This window comes from Scatophagus argus, chromosome 16 (assembly GCF_020382885.2).
Source record: "Scatophagus argus isolate fScaArg1 chromosome 16, fScaArg1.pri, whole genome shotgun sequence".
Classification (NCBI taxonomy): Eukaryota; Metazoa; Chordata; class Actinopteri; family Scatophagidae; genus Scatophagus; species Scatophagus argus.
This window is the reverse complement of record NC_058508.1, coordinates 6518348-6542357: the sequence shown is the minus strand read 5'-3', so window position 1 is coordinate 6542357 and position 24010 is coordinate 6518348. Positions and strand designations below refer to the sequence as shown.

The window sequence follows — 24010 nt, the reverse complement described above, 5'->3', positions numbered from 1 at the left end:
GCGTTTTCTCCCTCCAAATCCTCCCTCTTTCCTTCCATTCCTTCTTATTTCATCCACATCCTCTACTGGGTCTACAAGCTCTTGCTATCGTAACGATCAGTCTCAGTAGAGTTTGATCCAGTACTTTTCCTCCTCCAAGGCTGTATCACTTCCATCGCCTCCTCAGACCTGCCCCACTTACAAAGGCCTTTTATTATCTCCTGTATTGACCTTTCTCTTCAGTTCAAGCCCAGATGTGCAGGTGCACTCTGTTAGTCACAACCATGCTCAGCTCCGCCGGGCGTATCACATCCTGTTTTTCACTTGCCTCTGCTTTTCATTTATCGTCTGTTTGGGCCTCTGGCACTCTTTCCTGCTTACAAAAACATGGTTCTGGCCCACTAACTTGCATTCATAACATTTCTTAAGAGCTAGATATTTTGTTACAACGCACAGACATGGGCAGGCTGACTGGTCCGAACAGGACATTAATTGCATAAGTGGGAGTGAGGAACAGGAAAATTACTGAAGTAACATGAAGGTGTAAAAGTGGATGAAGCACATGAGGAAATATGACTTCAGAGATGGGCAGAGAGAGGGTATAAATAAGAGAGAGGTTTGGGAGGATAAGGGTTGATAAAAAAATGGAGTATTTGACAATTCTTTTCCATGCAATCACCCTCTCCATCTTTTGTAGCTCAGCCCTAATGAACTCACAAATCCCTGCTGCCATCTGTAAGCATTTGTAAAATCAAAAGAATCAAATCCCTCTCATTCAACTCTCTTTCCCTCCTTTGTGTTGGTATCTGATTATAAATAAATTGGACATTTAATAATCTGCGTTAAAGAACCAAACCGCTGCTCAGTGGTTCCAGGGTTAACAGCCTATATGACCACATCACTGAATATGTCTGCAGCTCCAGTGTCAAAAACAGCCAAGGCAGCAACAACATGTGCTTTCTCTCCCTCTCTGAAACCTGAATTCCCCTCTCTTATCTGTCTGGGGTTTATCTCCATCTTTATGTCTGTGCTAATGTTTATCTGTCTGTCTGAGTCCTGCTGATTTCTGGCATAGCGTGTCCTACTATTCCGGTTTATTTACTGTTGGTGAGGGTCTGCTTTCACACAGATATTCACAGAGTGTTCTGGCTGAGCCAAATGTGATGTGGTGTTACGTAACTCAGACAGAAACCACAGGGGAGGTTGTTCTGTGTAACTAGTGCATTAACGTTAACGTAGGTGTACTAAAGACTTTCTGTGTGCAACAGCCCTTTACTTTGTTTTACCTCAACATGATTTTCCAGGTTGGATGGTTATTTTTTTGCAGGTGATGGAGTTTGTACACAGTATTCAGAGCACGTATTTAAAAGGACATGAACCTTTCTTTGTTTCAAAAAATATTAAACATGTGCTTCAGATACAGCCATATGGCACCATCAGCTAACCAAACTACATTTTGAACTTGATGAAGTCCTTTTCTCTGATTGTTTTTTCTCCTGTGATGAACACAAAGCAATTTAGAAGAGAAAAGAGAGTTCATCCGCTGACTTCAGATCTGTGCTTCAAGCTATAGACACGTAGTGGCCCCAAAAGCACAATATTTGTCTTTATAAAACAAATCAAGTGAAAATAATGCGTTTCCAGAAAAAATAATACTCAAGTGAAGTGCAGATATTCAAACTTACTGCACTTAAGTACAGTACTTTGTCACTGTGCAATGCCGGTTCTGAGATGGTGTAACTGCTGGAAAGTTTCCCTGCAAGGGTGTTGTGCTTTGTGTTGCTAGAATGCCAGCACTAGTACAGTGGACTGACATGTTGTTTTATACCCAGAAACGCAGAGTTCATGAGCTCACAGTCTCCATCCATGAAAGTTAAAGGTTTTGTTCCCCAAAAAATTTTAAACAGTTAGTGTAGTGTAGTCGGTACTTTGAAACAACGACATGCCAATCAAACACAAGCAGCTGCACATGTTTGTCAGAGACACAGGGAGGCTGAAGAGTCAGTCCACGACGTGTCTGTATGGTGTGTTTTCATATCAAGCTGCCATGCTGGCAAACAGCAGTGAATATTATCATATACCTGCTATGAAGCAGGTTCAAACGTACCCATGCCAGCCTCCCCTCACCCTCCTCTGTGTCCCCACTTGTTTTTCTCTGTTCCTCCTCCTCACCCTGTCTGTCACCGGGTTGTATTTCTCAGTAAAGGCGTGGGAGTTGGGGAGAGAGTGAGCTAATATCCTGGTATGATTAAATGGTGGAAAAGAGGCTTGATAGTATGAGAAGGGAGGAGGAGTAGAGGGAGAGGGCTCAGAGGAGGGAGTCGGAGGGTAGAAATGAAGGGGTGGGGGTTAGAGAGGTGAGTATAAAAGCCTTGCTGTGAGGAATTAGGAAATATTTCTCAGGAGAAAATACACACAGAGAGATATTTTACAGACTTTTAACTCCATAATCATCTTTCACGGTAAGTACATTCAAGCAAATAATCTCTTGTAACAAATGACAATGAAAACAGGTGAAAAGTAGACATAGTTTACATGTTTTAAACAAGTCAAACTTTGGAAAAACTGCAGTTTTTATGAATTAGTTGATTGGCTAATGACCAGTGCATTTTTTATTTTTGTATGTTTTTGCTCTAATGCTTCAACATGCAACTCCGACAGTACAATAGGCCTTCAGTACTAGTCTGTTTGTGTGAAGAGCACTTAAAACATAACCTCAGTCTGGATGAGTGTGCAAGCATCATGCCTGTGGCTTTTTCCTGTGAGGTGGTCACTTTCTGCCTGCAGGGAATGTGAACCCATTAGGATCCCTACCAAGACAGACAGGCATAAACCTATGGAGGCCCTCACACACACACACATGCGTCTAGTCTTGCTTGTGTTTGGAAGTTGCTTTTTGAACTTTGGGCCTGAGGATTGCTGTTTCTGTGCCCAAGTCTGGCTCAACTGTAGCCAAGATATGCCTGAGGGACTGATGTTATGCTGTGTGTGCATGTGAACATGTGCCAGAGAAGGTTATGTATGTGTGTTTATGTGTAATGAAAGCTGCTATTGACAGTGAAAGGGAGGGCTGCTAAAACAGAATCCTGTCCAAATCCCACAAACAGAAGATGCGGATGAAAGCTTTTCTGCAGTGCAGGAATGTGAATACAGGGAGTGTGTGTACGTGTGTGTGTGTGTGTGTGTGTGTGTGTGTCAGGGTGTTAAAGTTCTCTGCCTTTACTGTTTGTAGAGGTGTCACACCTTACCGTAGGTATGTGATTAAGTATTGATTACGATTGTGTGTGTGTGTGTGTGTGTGTGTGTGGAGACATGTAGAATACCTATAACTTTATAGTAACCACCTTTCTTCCTGCAATAAACTTTAGTGTATTTGGACACTAGTAACTAGTAACTTGGCAGTTAAACAGCCATTTCTTTTTGGTTGTTTCCTACAAAATGGTGTTTGAGCTATCGATGTTGGTGTTTATGGATTGGCTCTGACTTCAAATCCAGTGCAGTCACAAGGAATTTGGTCAGTCTGCTCAAATGAATATATATATATATATATGTGTATATATTATGTGTATATATATATATATATATATTTATAGTGTATACATATATATATATAGTATATATATACTATATATATGCATTTGTTTATTTGTGTCTGTCCCGTGCAGAAATTCTGCAGCAACGTGCCAGCAAGCACAGATGTTTAACTGCAGACCAGCTTGTATCAGGGCTTTATATGACTGCTTGTAGCCCTCATATGCACAAAACCACAGGAAACAGATTTAGAAAGTTTGGCTCTTTCAGCCATCTATCCCCGCTTGTGGTTCTTTCCTGGTTACCCACAATTTCAAAATCCGAGCCGTATTCTCTCATTCTCTCTCGTTTTTCTCCCTCTTCTCCTATCAAACTCTGGCTCTGGTGCTGACATGACTCACTGAAACACCTCTCTTCTCTTTTCCAACAGAGAGGCAGATATATCAGCCCCAAGATGAGGAGCCTTCTTCAGTTTCTGGCACTCTGTGCTGCCGTCTCTTTCTGTGTCTGCTATGGTACAGATTGTCCCCGACATCTTCACTCTTCTGTCATTCAGTAGCCATTATGCAATTTTTAGCACATAATTTACATAACAATTCTTTATTTATGATTAACCCAATTCCATGTTTTTCCCATAGAATCTCATGAAAGCACAGAATCCATTGAAGGTGATTAAATGTCTCTCGTTCATGGAAAAACATGCATGCAGTTCTAATAAATGTAACACAGCTTCAGTGATACAACTTCGTATATCGGAATCTCATTTTATCCTTCACTAACATATCCCCATCCTTACATTTCACCTAACTGAGATGATTTACAGGATGTACATGAAAAAAACAAAAAGAATTTTTGTCTAGTAAAGTTTTGTGGTTCCAGATTTGTTTGTGCCCCCAAACCAAGCCAACTCATTCATAACAACGCAGAGGAGACACGTACACAACCCACCCAGAGGGAACAGATTCGACAATTACAACTTCATGAGGTAAAAGACGCCACCGCAGACACACATACAGAGCACATTCCTGTGTATATGTAGGACCACGTGTCTGCAGAAACAGACGACAAGGCACACATGCACATGCAAATGCCTGAATGCAAAAAAAAAAAAAAAAAAAAATAAAGAAATAAGAAGAAATGCAACAAAACAAAGGCAAAAGTCACTGGCTGTATTTGTTCCTGATTATTGTCCTCTTCCATGTCCTCAACATTCCTTCCTCTAACTGTCTCTGTCATGCCGTCTTATATCTATTCTCCCCTCCTCCCTCTTGTCCAGGAAGATGAAGTCTCCAGTGGAGAGGAGTGCAGAGACCTGTGAGGACTACTCTCCCTGCCGCTTCTACGCCTACCACCACGGCTATCAGAAGGCCTACCAGAGATACTTTGGCTCCAGACCTCAACCCCAGAGAGCAGCTGTGTCTCGTCGATACTGAACTCAAAGTATTTGTCAGTCAAATGCAGAATTATCATTATCGCCTAGAAATGAATGCGCTTTCCTTCATTCCACATATCACGATTTTTATATAATTTATGTGGTTGCTTTTGTGGCCTCTTCTGGATGTGAGAGGAATCCTAGAAGAAAACACATTTTATAGACACAGAGGCATTCAGCACGGCTCAGACGTTACAGCAAGCTGTCATTATACACATGTAGAAATTCCTGGCGCATCTCTTGTGTAATCTCAGGATAAGTGTTCTCCACTATTATCACACCTTCCCCACATTTATGAGCTTCATGTGATGTGCTTGACTGAAGTGTTTCACTTACTGTGTACTAACCATTTCTGGCATTATTAACCATTTCTTACATCCAAGCCAAGCACTGCTGTCAGTGATTATTTCCATTGCTTTGAAAATAAAATGTCCTTTATTGTGTTTTGTCTTAATCCTGTTTATACCATTTGTTTGCCACATGGGTGTTTTTTAGAACATTGCATCATGTGTTTTAAAGGCTACAATAATGCTGAATGGCTGTACAATTAAAGCAAATGATTTTTAATTTTCAATGCCTGTGATAAATTGAAGAAACTAAAAGTGTTTTTTTTATGTGTTAAGAAAAATTCTTCTACTCTTTAAGCTAAATAAACTCTTCAAAATCCCTCTTGGATTAGTTGAAAAATGCATCACCAAAACCTGAAAACAATGCTGTTTTTCTGAGCTCATTAAAAATCGACTGGTTCTCACAGGGCAACGACACCACAAACATAAAATGATTTTGTAAGTGTTACGGCTGTCTGCCGGGAGGTGTGGCTGAGTGCGTGCCGCAACGTGCGCGTAACGGCGAGCGGCGCGCCTCAGCAGGTGGATGCAATCCGAACTAATCAGCAGCGTGCATCTGAACAATAAAAGCGGCGCACCGGCCATTTTGGAAAAAAGAGAGCTGAGACTGCAGAAGCAAACACAAAAGAATCTCCTCGCACTGTCCCACGAACAGATCTGAGCACATGGGAAAAGGACTTGATCAAAGAGCTGCTACCGGTAAGCGTGCTCGTCATTTGACTCTATGCTGAAAGTGTGAAAGCCGGGAGTACCGACTGTTATTGAAAGCGTAAACTGCGCTTATGTCTCATTTCTTCGAGCTACTTGCCTGCTTATTTTGAAATTAGTTTGATAAAAAGTTCGTGTTGGAGTTATTTAGGTTAAGTAGGCAAATTGTATAAATGTTATTAGTTAAAATACAGTGAATTTTGCTTTATTAAAATGCACATTAAAATATTTAAGTAGTTCCGTTTAAAAGTAGTAAAGTCAAAACCTATAGTAAAATCAACTAAAATACTTGTTTTGTGTAACTAAGTTCCATGAAAGTTTTGTGGTTTTCTTGGAATTAGTTAAAATTGTGATGAATGTATATAAGTTGGATTTTTTTCTGAATAATCATCTAAATTATTTATTTGTTTGTGACTATAGGTTTTTCGCCTCCCCTGCTTCCTGTGTACTGGTTCAAATAAAGGAAAATAATGAGTGAAATCCTGAAGTCTGGTCAAGTCCTTCCTTTTTCAAGTGTGGGAAGCCATGATGACGTAAAGAAACTTGACAGTGAAAAACCGGCCGTGACCAGTGACCAGCGAAGACTCCATTTGTGGCCACAACCGAGAGGGAGAGGGCTCCACCTGAGGCCTGGAGGATAAAGCCTGCCGTCAGTCAGTCGAAGAGGACAAAATGGCTGAGTCGAAGTCACTTGAGGAACTGAAAGTAGAGAGGACCACAGTTAAGAGACTTTTTTCCCGTCTTGCCAATAGCATTACGAGAACCCACATGGAGATGTCTATGGAGGAGTTACAAGAGAACTTCAAGAAACTTACAGCAGAAAGCTCCAGAGCTATGGAGGCAAATGAAGATGTGGAGGCCGCTTACATGGAGTGCAAGGCAGCTACTGCAGAGGAGCTGAGCAACCTACAGAGAGCCAACATAGAGAAGACAGAGAAAGAATGTGAGCAAAAGACTAAAGAAGTTAAACTCCTGATCCGAGAGACACTGTGGGCCACATATGGAGATAAAGAACTGTCCCTGGCTCTACAAGTTGCGGAGGCTGAGTGTGAGAACGTCTCCTCCATTCAGCAGGATGCAACTCTGGAGGCATATGAGTTTATGCTGACCCACTTAGAGAAGTTGGTGCACAAGGCAAAAGAAGCGCACCACAACTGGAACCGCTGGACTCCACCAGCCGAGCAAAAAGACTTTGACCGCTGTGTAAGAAGGCTCGAGGCGTACCTTCCAAAGCTGGTGTCATGGAAGGCTTCCTTAATCAAAGCAGCAATTATAAAGCAGCACGCTGAACAAGAACCCATCTCAGTTTGCGGCTTAGCTCCAGTAGCAGCGATAAAGCTGCAAGTCACAGCCCTGCCAAAGTTTGCTGGCGAGACTACTACAGATGGAGGAAAGAATAGGAGGCTCTGCAGAAGCAAGGTGAACCGACTGGCTCAAAAGAAGTAAAGAAATTCCAATTGCTCGATAGCCTTGACGAGAGGGTGGCCAAAGATCTTCGCTTGTCTACGTACAGCTCATCGGACGAGATCTTTTAAGTTCTGGACAGCCGGTTCGGGAACCAAGCCACAATCGCTCTCGAGATCATCGAAGAGCTACAAGCAATTCCACCAGTCAGGAACGGCCAGCCAAGACGAATCATAGAACTCATCCAAACTGTGGAAAAGGCCCTTTATGATCTAAGTGAACTGGGAAGTGCAGACACCATAAAGAACCCACTAGTGACTAAATCCATCAAGAGCAAGCTTCCAGAAACTCTGATAAAGGACTGGCTCACCTATACTGCAGATGAGGGGAAACGCTGTTAACCACCAGAACCGCTTTGACAAGCTCATCATGTTCCTGAAATCACAAGAATCCATATATGAACAATTAGATCAACTAAGAGATGTCATCGAATCCCCCCAAGGAGAAATCCAAGTTCTTAAAGTACGCCAGAACAAAGACAACCAAGTCCAGCAGTGACACAACAGGTTACATTATTTGTGGTGACCCAAAACACAGAAAGAGACTGTATTTCTGCAGAAGGTTTAGAGCACAACAGCCGCAGCACAACAACTGGGTGCCTGCAAGAGGTGCCTTGAAGACCATGACGGCGGCTACTGCAGAAAGACCACCTACCTGTGTGGGAATCAAGAGTGCACAGACCAACACCACTATCTTCTGTCTAGCTGCCAGACCCAAGTCCCAAACAACACCCAAATCTAGTCCAGTGAAAGCTGAGGGCAAAAGATACACTGATGCCCAAGAAGAGTTCCTCTCCAAACTTCCACTTGAGCTGGCACAGCAGTGTCGAAACACCTTCTGCAACATCTCATCCAGGGCATACAACTCCACTGCAGCTGGAAGAGCCCTTCTTGATTAGAACGGCTTAAACAAGTACCCAGTCATCCTGATGCTCCTTGATGTTACAGCGAATGATGGACAGAGGATCGGGACCCTCATTGATCTGGCATCAGACACAAACTACATCACACATAGAGTCTCATCAGCTGATTTGCTATGGACTTGATGAAATAGCAGAAGTTCATAGACATGTTCCAGCCGCTAAGTTACAGAAGATTTTCCCAGATGTTCCCCTCAAAGACCTCACAAGACCCATAGAAATACAACTCCTAATCAGCCACAAAGAAGGCCAATTAGTACCCCAGAAAGTCCGTTCTGTCGGTGAACGCTTGGCAAGACCATTGGAGGCACGCATCCAGACCTCTTCGAAGAAGTTAGCTTAATGGCCCATATGTCAAAAACACATTTCACAAGATCCATGAGAACTGCAGCAGTCAAGAACAGTGAACTCACCTGTAAAGATCCAGTCTCCTCCCAGCCTCCCGACCATCCCAATACAGCTGCTAGCAGCAGACACTTTCTGAAGTTCTGGGAGTGGGAAAGCAGTGGAGTCGCCTGTGAGCCAAAATGTGGAGGATGTCGCTGTGGGAATTGCCAACCTGGAGGGAAAGAAATGACACTGGCTGAAGAAAGAGATGGCTTGACATATGTGAACGGAGATCACCATAGCCCTGAACCACACTTGCACGCCAAGTATCTGTGGAGAGAAGATCCAGCATCTCTACCCAACAGGAGAGCAGTAGGAGCCACATTTCTCAGAACGGAACAGCTGGCGAAGGAACCAGAGTGGAGGATGGCCTACGCTTCACAAGTCCACGAAATGGTTAATCGCAAAGCTGCAGTGAAGCTGTCCAAAGAAGCTCTGCAGAGCTGGACCGGGCCGGTGCTGAAATAGAAGCTTTCGCCATAACAAGAGTGAATATCGGAGACAAACCAGCTGGTTGCATAGCCCAAGAAGCCATGCGGGAGACCGACAACTTGCCTCCATTTAGACACTTCAAAGAAAAGAAACATGTGCTGGAGGAAGATGTCTGTGTTGATGACATCCTGACCTCACACAACAACCTCGACCATCTGAAACTCGATCCTTAAAGCTGGAGGATTGGGTCTACTCAAATCAAAGTGGGAGGAAAGAGCCAAGTGGTAGAAACACAGAGTCCAAGAAGACAGTGATCCTGCCCTACACCACTGAAGATGACAAGCTACATGTCATGGTTGCTGTGAACTTTTCTAAGAAAAAAAAGAAAATGCGCCTTGGTCAGAACTTACTGAGAGAAGAAGTAAGACACCAAACCCCAGACCCACTCACTAGAAGGGAACTATTAAGCCAAGTCTCTGGTCTCTATGATCTGCTCGGTCTTGTGGCTCCTGCAAAGCAGAAGGGAGCCATCCTGCTCCTAAGAGCTTTTCAAGAAGCAAAAGTAATTTACTATGGAAGAGACACCTGGGATGCAGCCTTGTCCAAAGAGCTCAGAGAAGATGCCATAAAACTCCTTGAAGAGTATGCTGTCCTGAGCCAACTCAGATTCATCCGACCCCTGACTCCACCAGATCCATGTGCAGGACCAAGTGGTATCACCTTTTCTGATGGCAGTGAGCATGCATAAGGTGCTGTGCTGTATCTACGCTGGAGCTGCAGCCATGGTGTCGTCATAAGGCTGGTCGAGTCCGAGGCCAAACTGACTCCTCTCAACAGCAAGGGTGACCCTGTGAAGGCAGAGATGTGTGGAGCAGTCTTTGCAGCCAGACTTAAGAACTATTTCCAGAAACACTGCCAAATCGAAGTTGAGAGGTGGTATCATCTCATCGACAGTCAGACCGTCTTAGGCGCCATACAGCGAGAGCGTTACGGCTACCAGACCTTTTTCGAGAACCGAGTTGGCGAGATCCAGAAGAGCAATGACGTTCGAGATTGGTGGTGGATCCCAAGGCCGGTAAACATCGCGGATATTGTCACCAGAGGGGCCGGTCCTGATGACTTAACTGAGGAGTCTGAGTGGCAGTTGGGTCCAAAGTTTCTTAGACTCTCTGAGAGTGAGTGGCCAAAGAAATCCGCCAAAGATGTCGCTTCACAAGCAAGAGACAGTATCAAAAAAATACTAAAGAAAACATTTGTTGCAGTATTCACCCAAAGACAACTGAAAGAGCAAGACCCAGTCATGATACAGAAGGCGGAGTCCAAGTGTAGAAGACCTCCTGCAGTAGCAGCAGTCCAGAAGCTGGTGGACGAAAGGCGCTTCAGCAGTCTAAGGCAGCTGGTCGGGACGATAGCATGGATTTGGAGAGCAGCAAAAAAGTTCCTGCATGCCAAGATTGGAGATAAAGAAAAGTGGGAGGCAGTACCTTCATCTGCTGTCATTACAGTCAATGAAAGAGAGGATGTGTTCCGAGATCTATGCCTGGCAGCACAAGAGGACGTACACTTTCCAACTACAACAACTGATAGACTGGTTGTCTACAGAGATGGAACTACTGGGCTCCTGATGTGTGGTGGTTGGTTTCAGACCTTCAGAAAGGGCTACAGAGCCATTCCCCTGCTACCTTTGCAGGCCTGGATCTCTACCCTTCTAACCAGAACAGCACACAGTGAAGGACACGACAGAGTGACAGGAACTTTTCTGCGGATGCGAAAGAAAGCATGGGTCATCAAAGGAAGGATTATTGCCCAAAGAGTCGTTGATAAGTGTGTGGTCTGCAAAAAGTCAAAGGCAAGAACCTGTCGCTGGAAGAGGCCTTCTTAATTAGAACGGGTTAAACGAGTACCCAGTCATCCTGATGCTCCTTGATGTTACAGCGAATGATGGACAGAGGATTGGGACCCTCATTGATCTGGCATCAGACACACACTACATCACACAAAGAGCTGCAAGAAAGTTGAACCTTAGAAGAGAAGATGTGACGCTGGTGGTCCATGGTGTCCTGGGGGTGAAGGTGTCTGTTGCAACTAAACGCTACCTTCTCAAGATACATGTCAACACTCAAAGAGGAACTCTCAAAGCTCATCAGCTGATTTGCTATGGACTTGATGAAATAGCAGAAGTTCACAGACATGTTCCAGCCACTAAGTTACAGAAGATTTTCCCAGATGTTCCCCTCAAAGACCTCACAAGACCCATAGAAATACAACTCCTAATCAGCCACAAAGAAGGCCAATTAGTACCCCAGAAAGTCCGTTCTGTCGGTGAACGCTTGGCAAGACCATTGGAGGCACGCATCCAGACCTCTTCGAAGAAGTTAGCTTAATGGCCCATATGTCAAAAACACATTTCACAAGATCCATGAGAACTGCAGCAGTCAAGAACAGTGAACTCACCTGTAAAGATCCAGTCTCCTCCCAGCCTCCTGACCATCCCGGCGTCCAGTCCAATACAGCTGCTAGCAGCAGACACTTTCTGAAGTTCTGGGAGTGGGAAAGCAGTGGAGTCGCCTGTGAGCCAAAATGTGGAGGATGTCGCTGTGGGAATTGCCAACCTGGAGGGAAAGAAATGACACTGGCTGAAGAAAGAGATGGCTTGACATATGTGAACGGAGATCACCATAGCCCTGAACCACACTGGCACGCCAAGTATCCGTGGAGAGAAGATCCAGCATCTCTACCCAACAGGAGAGCAGTAGGAGCCACATTTCTCAGAACGGAACAACAGCTGGCGAAGGAACCAGAGTGGAGGATGGCCTACGCTTCACAAGTCCACGAAATGGTTAATCACAAAGCTGCAGTGAAGCTGTCCAAAGAAGCTCTGCAGAGCTGGACCGGGCCGGTGCTGAAATAGAAGCTTTCGCCATAACAAGAGTGAATATCGGAGACAAACCAGCTGGTTGCATAGCCCAAGAAGCCATGCGGGAGACCGACAACTTGCCTCCATTTAGACACTTCAAAGAAAAGAAACATGTGCTGGAGGAAGATGTCTGTGTTGATGACATCCTGACCTCACACAACAACCTCGACCATCTGAAACTCGATCCTTAAAGCTGGAGGATTGGGTCTACTCAGATCAAAGTGGGAGGAAAGAGCCAAGTGGTAGAAACACAGTCGATGAAGACAGTGATCCTGCCCTACACCATTGAAGATGACAAGCTACATGTCGTGGTTGCTGTGAACTTCTCTAAGAAAAAAAAGAAAATGCGCCTTGGTCAGAACTTACTGAGAGAAGAAGTAAGACACCAAACCCCAGACCCACTCACTAGAAGGGAACTGTTAAGCCAAGTCTCTGGTCTCTATGATTCGCTCGGCCTTGTGGCTCCTGCAAAGCAGAAGGGAGCCATCCTGCTCCTAAGAGCTTTTCAAGAAGCAAAAGTAATTTACTACGGAAGAGACACCTGGGATGCTGCCTTGTCCAAAGAGCTCAGAGAAGATGCCATAAAACTCCTTGAAGAGTATGCTGTCCTGAGCCAACTCAGATTCATCCGACCCCTGACTCCACCAGATCCATGTGCAGGACCAAGTGGTATCACCTTTTCTGATGGCAGTGAGCACGCATAAGGTGCTGTGCTGTATCTACGCTGGAGCTGCAGCCATGGTGTCGTCGTAAGGCTGGTCGAGTCCAAGGGCAAACTGACTCCTCTCAACAGCAAGGGTGACCCTGTGAAGGCAGAGATGTGTGGAGCAGTCTTTGCAGCCAGACTTAAGAACTACATCAGTTATCCTGATGCTCCTTGATGTTACAGCGAATGATGAACAGAGGATCAGGACCCTCATTGATCTGGCATCAGACACAAACTACATCACACAAAGAGCTGCAAGAAAATTGAACCTTAGAAGTGAAGATGTGACGCTGGTGGTCCATGGTGTCCTGGGGGTGAAGGTGTCTGTTGCAACTAAACGCTACCTTCTCAAGATACATGTCAACACTCAAAGAGGGACTCTCAAAGCTCATCAGCTGATTTGCTATGGACTTGATGAAATAGCAGAAGTTCACAGACATGTTCCAGCCACTAAGTTACAGAAGATTTTCCCAGATGTTCCCCTCAAAGACCTCACAAGACCCAGAGAAATACAACTCCTAATCAGCCACAAAGAAGGCCAATTAGTACCCCAGAAAGTCTGTTCTGTCGGTGACTTGGTACTCTGGGATGGTCCACTTGGCAAGACCATTGGAGGCACGCATCCAGACCTCTTCGAAGAAGAGGGATGATGTCAAGAGGAGAGTGAGCATGAAAGTATGGGGCGTGCTTTTCTGCTGTATGTCAAGTCGAGCCATCCATGTCGAACTGGCAAACACACTATCGACCGAGAGCTTCCTACTCGCTTACCAGAGGTTCACTTCTATCCGAGGCCATCCCCAGAAAGTCTGGTTCGATCCAGGTACAAATTTTAGTGGGGCAAAACCTGTACTGGAAGATATGTACACCTATCTGAGTCAACAGAACAAAGTGTCACTTGAAGAATATGCCGCCAGAAATGGGACCTATTGGACATGGAGAATCCTTCCAGCCGATTCACCTCACCGAAATGGTGCAGCCAAAGCTGCTGTCAAGATCACCAAAAGAGCTCTCCAGAGTCTTGTTAGAGGAGAAGGCTTTACCTTCAGCGAATTCCTGACTGTGCTCAAGCTAGCTGCCAACCTAGCCAATGAGAGACCTATCGATGCCAGAGTCCAGAGCTGTGAACACCGCGTCGAATACATCACTTGAAACACCCTGTTGCTTGGTCGAGCCACACAGAGCGGAGATTTGTTCATTGTCTGGCTTTGCTTTGGGGGTTTAAATGAAACCATGTGAGAGGTTTAGGCAGACAGAACTGCTGATCACTTAAATACATGTGAAACATGACGAAGGGCCTCAGTTGGCCCGTTGGCCCATCAAGGGGGAAGATAAAGACTGTGACAGACAGTACTGTGAGCACTGCTGATTACAATATGTAGTCAAATTCTAGTTTCTGACCTCTCAGCAAGAATCTGAGTACCGCACAACACATCTGTGCATCAGTATCCTCGCTGTTGTAAGACACACAAAGGTCAGCACACAGTGTGTCAGCATGGCACAGTACTACAAAGACATGTTGGATGGTTGTTTTTCTATGCAGCCACAAGGCCGCAAATGTGCAAAATTAAAGTTGTCCTGGGGTTGAATCCTTGAAGTCTGTCACTGAAATGAGACAAGGAGCCAGCATTGGGTCAGACAGTGAAATTACACCCCATAGAATACTGTCAGTACCAGTAGTCTGGAAGATAAATTTTGAGTCAAGAATAGCAACAAGAAGAGCAGGAGTCATTTTCATATCATAAATTAGAGAAGTTCAAAGGATGGGTTTTTGGTAATTTAACAATATGCTTCACACAGCAGCCACAGTGTACCCAAGACTGATTCAGTATTAGCATTACCAACAGTGATCTCTTTTTAATGAACCAAAAAAAATACAAAAGTATTAGTTGTTTTAAAAGATTACATAAACAGATGTCTACTGGAGAGCTGTGTTTTAATTAAGATGAAGTGACATGCTCCTTTCTCTGCAGCTTTCTGCCACTTTATTGGCAAACCACCCACTTGTTTTGGTAAGAAATATCCTCCCACAGTTCAAATTACCCTCCTACAAATCTTCAAACACACTGGGTTTGTTTAGAAATGTTGCTTTCTTTATGTAGGAAATCGCAGTGGTTTGTAATAAAAGAGCCCTCGGATTAAAATCATGTCACATAATGTGGGACCGTGGCTTTTCCGTTTCAGTTTGCGTTGCAGAGTTTTCTGTGACGCGTGTACTTAGTGACATTCATGTAAAAGACTGCAGGAAACTCTGACCTCTCCTGGCTGCCAGCTGGCATTGCATTTGATTTCGTTAAACTTTTTATTATCATCACCAAATGTGACTGACAAGTTAGTTTTCCCTGTGTTTCGTAATGCATTCTTTTCTTTTCTTTCATCGTCATCATCAACAAAAACCTCAAGATGCTGAGGAGGAAACTGAGATGCACAAGCAAACCATGACTCACAAGGACAATGTGGTTTGTCAGCAGCAGCTTAAAGTGACCTAAACAAGCTGTAAAATATTTTGGCCGACGAGTCACCCGCATTTGTTTTCTCATCACCTATCCTTTAAAATAAATATGTTCCTTTTGGAAGCAGAGGTCGCATTCTGTGTGTGTGTGTGTGTGTGTGAGAGAGAGAGAGAGAGAGTCCATTTTGGCAATCTTACATATAAAACCAAACTGTGTATATATGACTTTTGCGGGGGTGTGTATCTCTGTGGGTGTGTGATACATGATTCTCGAACCAATCACATATCCACGTCACAATAAGGACCGGATCTATAAAGCGAGTGTGTATTTCTGTATATATGTGTCAGAGAGAGAAGAGTGACTGAGTAACTTAAGTTGCCTGATACTGCGATCAGTGAAGAAAGAAATATGAAGACTTTGGCCATCCTGGTTCTCTGCTCTCTGGCAGCCATCTGTCTGACTTCAGGTATGAGCAACACATCAGTATATGTTAGAAAAGTTTTTAATTAAAACTACTTTATATTTTTGTATGATTTATGTTGTTCTGTTAACAAAGCTTAAAAGCTGCCAGTACTACTCAAGATCTGGCCAAGTGATTTATTTTGCCCTGACTTAACAACAAGACAGTGGGTGCATTAAAAGGTATAGCTTTAAAAAGAGACACTTTCTGGATTAAAAAGGAAAAATAAACATCTCTATTCGTATTTTTCCCCTCATGTTTGACAGACGCCTCCACCGGCTCCCAGCCTGCCAGTGACAACCCTGCTCAGGAGGGTGAGATCATGGTTTTTGGTTGGACTGTATCATGGATGTTATATTAACATGGAACATATCTGAGACAGTTTGACTCAAAGAGGAATACTAAACCAGATGATTCTCACAGTTTGGCTAAAAAAAATCTCAGATGCTGCTTACATAAAAATAATAAACTGAAACTAACTGATTTGTTAAATAGATCTAGAATAATTATAAAGACTGCATGCTGCATAATCTAGTGTGTTTATACAAAGAGACAAAGTTGTGTGAAATGTGCAGGTCTGTTTGTGGAGAGGGATGAGGCCTCCACAGTGGTGAGACAGAAGAGAGCTGCTGGAGAGTTATCCCTGACACAGCTGGAGAGGTATTTCACACCTGCTTTGCTTTCACATCACCTGTAAGGAGCAGTGGGCAGGCAGTCAAAGATTAGATTAGATGTGGCTGATTATATGGAATATGTGATATGTGGCTGATATGTGGAATAACTGAATCTACTGTATGTGTTGCCTCTCTGTGGTCATCCCTCCCTCCCTCCCTCCCTCTCTGCTCAGTCTGAGAGAAGTGTGTGAGGCCAACCTGGCTTGTGAGGACATGATGGACACTGCGGGAATCATCGCTGCCTACACCGCCTACTATGGACCAATCCCCTACTAGAAGCCAAACCAACTGAATGCTCATCACAGCTGTTTTTATTATCTGTAGTATTGGAGTATTATCCCCTTTGAGCTCTATGTTTTCCTTTCTTTGCAGTTAAGCCAAAAAGCATGAGAAAACATGTCTGAATGTATGACACCATGTTACACAAATTAAACAGTGAGAGATGTGGAGCAGGAGGAACACTATTTGCATGTGGATTTATTTTTCCATCCTGCATGGGCCCAGAGAATTGTCTGTAAAATATTATAATTTCTGTAACCTGTAGAGTAGTGTGATGAAACTAAATAAAGATAAATAAAACTCTGTGCGCTGTATGTGTGCTCTGTTATAAGACCTAATCTTGGATTCTGGATAAGTGAACATAATATTAATTCTGCAACCTACTGCTTTGGCAAGGTACGACCACTAGATGTCGCTGCGGTGACATCCAATGATGTGAAGAGTCCCGCAGAAGTCACAGTAAAAGAGCTTTTAATTTTATGTTGTGTGTACAATTAAGAGCTTACAAGGCACTGTAATTCAAGCAATGCAGATACAATGAAAGTGTCGTCGGAAACCCCAGCCTAAGAATTTCTTCCTCTTCAGCGATGTTCTTGTGTACGGCAGCGTCATTCTGAACGGCCGCTTTCACAAAAACCAGAAGATAAGCGTTTGTCACTGCTTTGGTGTTGTCTTTTTTAAAGCTTTGTATTATTTACATGATTTAATACATCTTATGGCTATTAATCCACTCAAATAGAAAAGAAGTAAAATAAAATATATTCTGAACAAAAATGTCCACAGATGACCGAAACTTCTCGCAGTTAAACATTTTTTTTATCTGTAGAACAAAAACAGGATTTTTCTTTCTGTTAAATGTTTGTGCTTTTTGAAAAACATGGAATTAGTTGCACTCCCATTACACTGATTCAGCTACGGGAGTTTCAACCCTCAGCCAAAAAGCAAAATTATTAGTCCTGCTGAATGTCTGAAGAGAAGCTCAGAACGTATTTGATGATTTGTATTACAGTAAGCTCAGTTCACTGTGAGCCATAACTGCCAAACTCTGATTTCTTGGTGGACAAGCATTTTGACAGTCCATATTACATAATCAGTATGTGTTCTTCTCTGTCATTTCAGAGGACATTGAGCTGGAGGACATGGAGGACAGTCTGGATGTGAGGAACCAATGGCTGATCCGTACGCCAGGAAAGTCGTTTCCGCGCCTTCACACGAGGGGAAGCAGGCCTGGATTGAGCACATCAAAGAGTGCCGGTCAGGCCTGCTGCAGGACGGCAGCTGCCAACGTGGTTCCAGCTTTGCTGTTACCTGGATCCCAGACCGGGCCTCCTTCAGATGCATGCGCTGCTTCAACAAGTTCACAGCAACCAAACGTCGACACCATTGCAGAAAATGTGGCTTTCTGGTGTGCAATTCATGCTCCAAACAGCGAGCAGTGATTAACCACATTCATCCCACTAAGAGACTGAGGGTCTGCAGTCTCTGCCACACTCAGAACAAAGAAGAAGATGAGATATCTCGACTGAGGGGGGACAGTGCTGGAATGAATAGCTTAGAGGGCGAAGATGTGGCAGCATCCAGTGATGAAGACGAGGGAGTGGGAATGATTCAATGCTACGCTCAGAGCAGCTGGCTGGACACTTGGAGCAGCCATTAACCACATTAACACACTTAATGTTAACTCAAAACCAGTGAATCAACAGCCTTAGTGAAATAAAACTGCAGCATTAAGACTCAAACAAAGACAGTTGGACACAATAGAAGCATGTTGGAAATCGAGTGAAAAAATCTTTGCTGTCATTGCTGAGCTTTTATTCTGTACTTGTTTGCTGTGAAGTAGTTTACATTTTGCTTTCAAATGATCAGTGAATAACAAAGCACTCACAAAACAGATGTGTGTGTGTGTGTGTGTGTTGTGATGCTTCTGTGTTGAGAGTCACGTTGGATGCACCAATCTTACTTTCTCTGTCATGATTTTGATGCACACATTTTTCTTATTAAAAAGTCACTGCTGAGTTTATTTATGTGGAGCTCCAATGTGTTCAGAATGATGGGAAATACAGCATATAAATGAAAAAAATATTGTGATTTAATAATGAAAATGAATTTTAAGGAATCATTAAACTTAACTTATTGTTATGACATCCTTATTTTAATCATTTTTAGCCTGATTGTTCTGTAGTAACTGTGTGTTATGTCTGAGCTGCCGATGCTAATAAACTCTACTTGTTATGAGCGAAAGTCCAAAATTGTGAAAAACTGCCTAATTGAATAATTCAGTTATGACATAGTTCACATTGTTTTCACACGTTTTCACCAACTATTGACATGTTTGATGCGTCTTGGAATCTTGGAATTTGCCTTACATGGACTTTAAATGCTTACAGGCAGGTCGTTCATGTACGGGTTACCAAACCAAGAGGCCCACAGAGATGAGAGCAGTCAGCAACTGGACAGTAAACATGGAGGACAGCAAAATGGCTACGATGTTGTGAACAGCTGGGTCTTTCCTGTGACCTTTTAAATGTGACAAAGTGTGTTTCTGTCTACTTCGGACTGGCAGCCTGTTGGTGTGTGAGCAGAGGGATCGGCAGATGTTTAGGTGGTTTCTGTTGACGGAGGCTTTGCCAGTACAAACAAGGAGGGTGTGGGTTGTTTGACAATAAAAATGTGTGAGGTTGTCTGTTAAAGCTGATGTCAGCAGAAGAAAATGAGATTTCTACATCTTCCTTGTTATGTACCTCAGGATAAAAAAGTCCATAACAGCAAACACCAGTTCATTTTGAACTGCCCTCAATTGCTGTTTCTGATTTTGATTCGATCCAATAGGCTGATATAAACATTTCACATGACACGACATTTTCCAAGAGGCTTAATGGGCTTTCATAAACACTTGGTAAAAACTGGAACAAACCCAAATGCTTTCTCATCATGGGTGAGTCATTTGTTGGAGTGTCAAACCTGTTTGTCGCTTTTCATACAAGGGACAGCAACAACAAGGAAATGTGGCATATTTTCCTGTCAGAGAACTTTGAATACAGAGTGCATTTACAGCTGTTGGTTAACCTTACCTGGTGTGTTGGAACCACAGGAGCACTATCGCTGATGCTGCACAAATGCAGACAAATGAAGCACTTTTGTATTTGTATAGCAAGTACAGCAGAACTGTGCTGACACTCACATCTTTGTCTGAAGGCTTTACAGTCAGTGAGAAGCTTCTCCCAGAAATGTCCACTCTGATGGTACACGAAATTGTGTCTCTGTTGCTGTGTTTTGTTTTCAAAAACTATGGGGACATGGTGGATATGGTGCACTTCAGTGCACTCAGTAATGCCAACGAGACTTTGCATTTAAGCAGCAAAAGTGGAAATTCCCTGTGATAATAAACTTAATGGTACAGAAAACATTTAATATCTTTGATTCAGTTTTAACTGGGACTATTATGTCTGAGAAAAAAGTCAGACAGCTGTGATGGGGCTGGACTCATCCTGAGCTGCTTTCTATCTTCCAAATGTTGTAAGTCGAACATCAAAAGTCCCAAAAGTTTATTTTCAGTGAGATCCTGTGGATTCTGTCAGCATGTAGAAACAACCAAAGGAGCAGATCCCTTCACACTACTGGTGTACTGGGAGGAATTTCAACCCTGGACTAAAGGATTTTACTATTGTGCCAAAGTAGCAGCTGTTAGGTGTAGCACCACCAGCTTTTCCAAATTGGCCCTTTCACTTTCACATTGATTGTTTTCACTCAGAATGGGACGTGGTTGTATGTCTGCTGATCAGGATATACAGGGAGCACAAATTATTATTATTTCAAATTATTTCAAAGGTGGACTTGGATTAAATACATATTTTCTGTTATTTAATAAGAAATTATTTATTGTTGGGGAATAAGTTTCCTTATGAAGTAACTTGCATTGCACGGTTTTTATATAGAAATCTGGCCTTGGGCTGGTTCCTTCTTATCCATGAAGATAAATGTTTCAAAACATAAACCAGTATGGCCTGTGCTCTCTCAGTGTTCAACAGATGCTGGTGCTAAACAGAATTAGACAAAGAAGAAAGAGAATCCATTACTTTCAGCTGGTTATCTGTTTCAGCTGACACAGCTCACATGTGCCTTTTCTGGGGCCAACTGGGCTTGTTTGAAAAGGGTTACACATATACTCATAGCGCCCCCTGCCGGTTGAGGCAGGCTACCGCAGTGAAGTTTTCTGACATGTCTCCAACAATAGTGAGGGAACGTGGAGCTTATGCTGTTTATCTTGACTTATCTTGACTGGGGTACAGTCTGAGCAAAAATTAATATGTATTCAGCCAGCAGGCAGAAGTTGGACCACATTATGACCACATCATATGAAGGTAACCAAACTAGCCAAACTGAGTGTATTTGTCTTCACAGGTCAGACCTCCATCAGTCCATCTCCATCAGAAATCCAAATCTACTAAAGACATCAAAGCCAAAATGCACATTATGCAGAATGAGCCTTAATGTCATGATCACATTAATGTTTCAGCTGCTGAAGGTGGGGCTTATTGTCACTGCTTTGTATACTGCAGTGTTGCTTATCAGTTCACACCCTGAGGCTCACTAAGGTCTCATCTTAGCCAATGATAATACATCATCATTAATTAGGTTACTACATTTTATTGATCAGATTCCGCAAAATTGCAAAACCAAAAAACAGTTAAAGGCTGCAAGTTTGCACAGACTGAGTGAAATTAGAAATGAACACGATAAGAAACAAAAAAGTAAATAATAATAATAAAGAAGCTACGGAGGACACTGAGTCTGTCCATGTGCAGCTGAGGCTGTGCAGTGATTGGAAGGGGCTCGAGCTGCTCCGTCATTGGCTGGGTAGCTTGTCTGTGACTGGCTGATAGACGTCTGTGTGTGAGTTGGTGGAGGCGAATGAACTGGAAGCTGTTGCTGGAACATCCAGTCAGGAGGCAGGGACAACGTCACATACTGAATGCTGGGCTCTAACACATCTGCGTGTACGTGAGGCGCGAACACATCTGTGTGTACGTGAGGCTCGAACACATCTGTGTGTCTGTGAGGCTCGAACACATCTGCGTGTACGTGAGGCGCGAACACATCTGTGTGTCTGTGAGGCTCGAACACATCTGTGTGTACGTGAGGCCCGAACACATCTGTGTGTCTGTGAGGCTCGGACACATCTGTGTGTCTGTGAGGCTCGGACACATCTGTGTGTCTGTGAGGCTCGAACACACCTGTTTGTGTGTGAGGCTCGAGCACACCTGCGTATGCGTGAGGCTCGAACGCACCTGCGTGTGCGTGAGGCTCAAACACATCTGTCTGTGGGACGAAGGCCTCCGTCACTGCTGTCTGCACTGGAGTCACACACACTTTCTTGGCCTGCTGTGTTTCATCTTCAGGTTTGGATGCAGATGCAGCAACACAATCAGACAGAAACACAGATCAGTTTTCTAAACCTTTCAAAACAAGATGGTGTTTCTGAAACCTGCGTTAAACAACATTTTAATACCAACACTGAATCAAATGATATTTAATTTGAAAAAGTCACAGTTTGTGTTGATGATTCTGATTTCTTATTTGCTTTGTAAAAATCGTCAGTTCAGTCTTCAGTTAAAGACTTTATGTCAGTGTCGTCGTTCACTGCAGGGAAGCTGTTTGTGTCATTTATATTAAATCTACTAAAATGTAGACCAACACTGAACTTCATATCTTCAAAGTGTGAGTGAGTTGGTTTCTGCTCCTCAGTCTCTTGTATCGATGTTAAACGGTCAATAGCTTTCCAAAATGCAGAATTAATCCTTAAAAGTCCACACATCATCTAGTTTTCATGACATTTCACATGAAAACACGCTGTGATTCACAGAAATATGCTCTTACCTTCAGCACAGGTGGGCTTCCTTCTTCTTTCTCTCTTCCTCTTTTTGCCCTGCACAAAAACAAACGCGACACACTTTGCATTTGACATCAGCTGAGAAAAACTCTTTGCAGTGAGTGTGTGTCGTCAGCTCTTGTGTAGTGTGTGTGTCGTGAGCTGTGTGTGAGCAGGGTGTACTTACATAGTTGTGACTGGACGACCAGTCCGGGTGCTGCTGGGCGTGGAGCCGTCTTTCTCTGTCGGCCTGTTCGTAATATGTGGCCTGCTGTTCCTGTGACAGTGACTTCCACTGTGGGCGGACAACAACAAGACGTTAGATAGCATGTACACACACACACACACACACACACACACACACACACATATGCGCGCAGGACATTTCAGTCACACAATGCTGCAAAATCCTTTAGAGTTCAGTTTGTTCTCTGATCATAAAACAGTAAATGAAAAGCTAAATATCAGATTTGGAGTTAGAGGTGTGAGACACTGAGTGTCTCAAACGTACAGAACCAAAACACTTACCTTCTGTCCCAGGACCGTGTTTACAACCGCATTCCCTCGGCTTCTGATTTCGGCCTCAACGTGTGGCCTTTGCTCATTCAGGAACAGCATGAAGGCGTTTGGGGGCTTCTTTATATACTGACCGCCCTCCTGCTGGTTTTGACGCTTTCTCTTTCTATTGGACAAAAACAGAGAGAGAGGAGGTGATGTTACAAGAGTGGAAACACAAGATGTGTGTAAGATTGAACCTTGTCTCTGCTGTACTGTCCACTAAAACACATTAAGAGACACTGATTATAATCATATTCATGCAGAACATCAGTGGACAAACAACAGACACCTGAAATCAAACAACAGCTGATTGAAACTAAATAAAAGAAGATCCTAATTTGAATTTGTGTCTGACTTATTCATGTTGACCACAATCACAACTCATGAGAATTATGAAAATTACATTCGTGACCAAAACTGTCCAGAGCAAACTTACTTTGATTTGGACGCGTCTGCTGGAGGAGCAGCAACGACAGCAGGAGCACAAATCTCATACAGCGGCTGTCCATTCCTACACACATAAACAGAGACGGATACACACTTCAGGTGGTAGGTCGAGTGTGTGTGACGATTAAAACTGAAACTCAGTAGCTGTGTTCACTCATGTTTTCACTCATGTGTGTGTTACTTACCACAGTCCTACATAACGCAGGCTCTGGTTTCCTTCAAGGAACCCCGTCACTGGTATGCTGTGTTGCTGGAGACACAAACAGACACAGAACAGGTGATTTGACATGCTGCAGTGGCATCATCTGTCCCCTAGGTGTCAGGATGTTCCCTCCTCATAAATTCTAATAACTTTGAATGAGCTGCTGTCAGACACATCTGGAGGAACTACGGCACTGAGGTATAGAGCTACGATATGTTTCTGTTGAAGGTCACAGAGGTCAGGAGTGTG

The 24010-nt window shown here is 43.5% G+C and overlaps 2 protein-coding genes and 1 pseudogene across 4 annotated transcripts; all 3 read left to right on the top strand.

Moving 5' to 3' along the window:
- Positions 1-2302: 2302 nt before the first annotated feature.
- LOC124073388 (matrix Gla protein) lies at positions 2303-5610 on the top strand. 2 transcript variants are annotated; one of them, XM_046415545.1, is made up of 5 exons: positions 2303-2441; positions 3941-4025; positions 4149-4178; positions 4390-4495; positions 4787-5610. In XM_046415545.1, exons 2-5 carry the CDS (start codon positions 3965-3967, stop codon positions 4941-4943), a joined length of 354 nt encoding a protein of 117 aa, XP_046271501.1. In that variant the 5' UTR covers positions 2303-2441; positions 3941-3964; the 3' UTR covers positions 4944-5610. The 2 variants fall into 2 exon arrangements, with proteins under 2 accessions (XP_046271501.1, XP_046271502.1); XM_046415546.1 differs by lacking the exon at positions 4149-4178.
- Positions 5611-9124: 3514 nt separating this feature from the next.
- Positions 9125-17429, top strand: LOC124073387 (bone gamma-carboxyglutamate (gla) protein). Of its 2 annotated transcripts, XM_046415544.1 has the most exons (4): positions 9125-15738; positions 15999-16046; positions 16308-16392; positions 16580-17429. In XM_046415544.1, exons 1-4 carry the CDS (start codon positions 15681-15683, stop codon positions 16680-16682), a joined length of 294 nt encoding a protein of 97 aa, XP_046271500.1. In that variant the 5' UTR covers positions 9125-15680; the 3' UTR covers positions 16683-17429. The 2 variants fall into 2 exon arrangements, 1 of the variants encoding a protein (XP_046271500.1); XR_006845675.1 differs by lacking the exon at positions 16580-17429 and having other exon boundaries at positions 9125-16046; positions 16308-16390.
- Positions 17430-17678: 249 nt separating this feature from the next.
- On the top strand, positions 17679-18929 carry LOC124073539 (annotated as a pseudogene).
- Positions 18930-24010: the final 5081 nt, after the last annotated feature.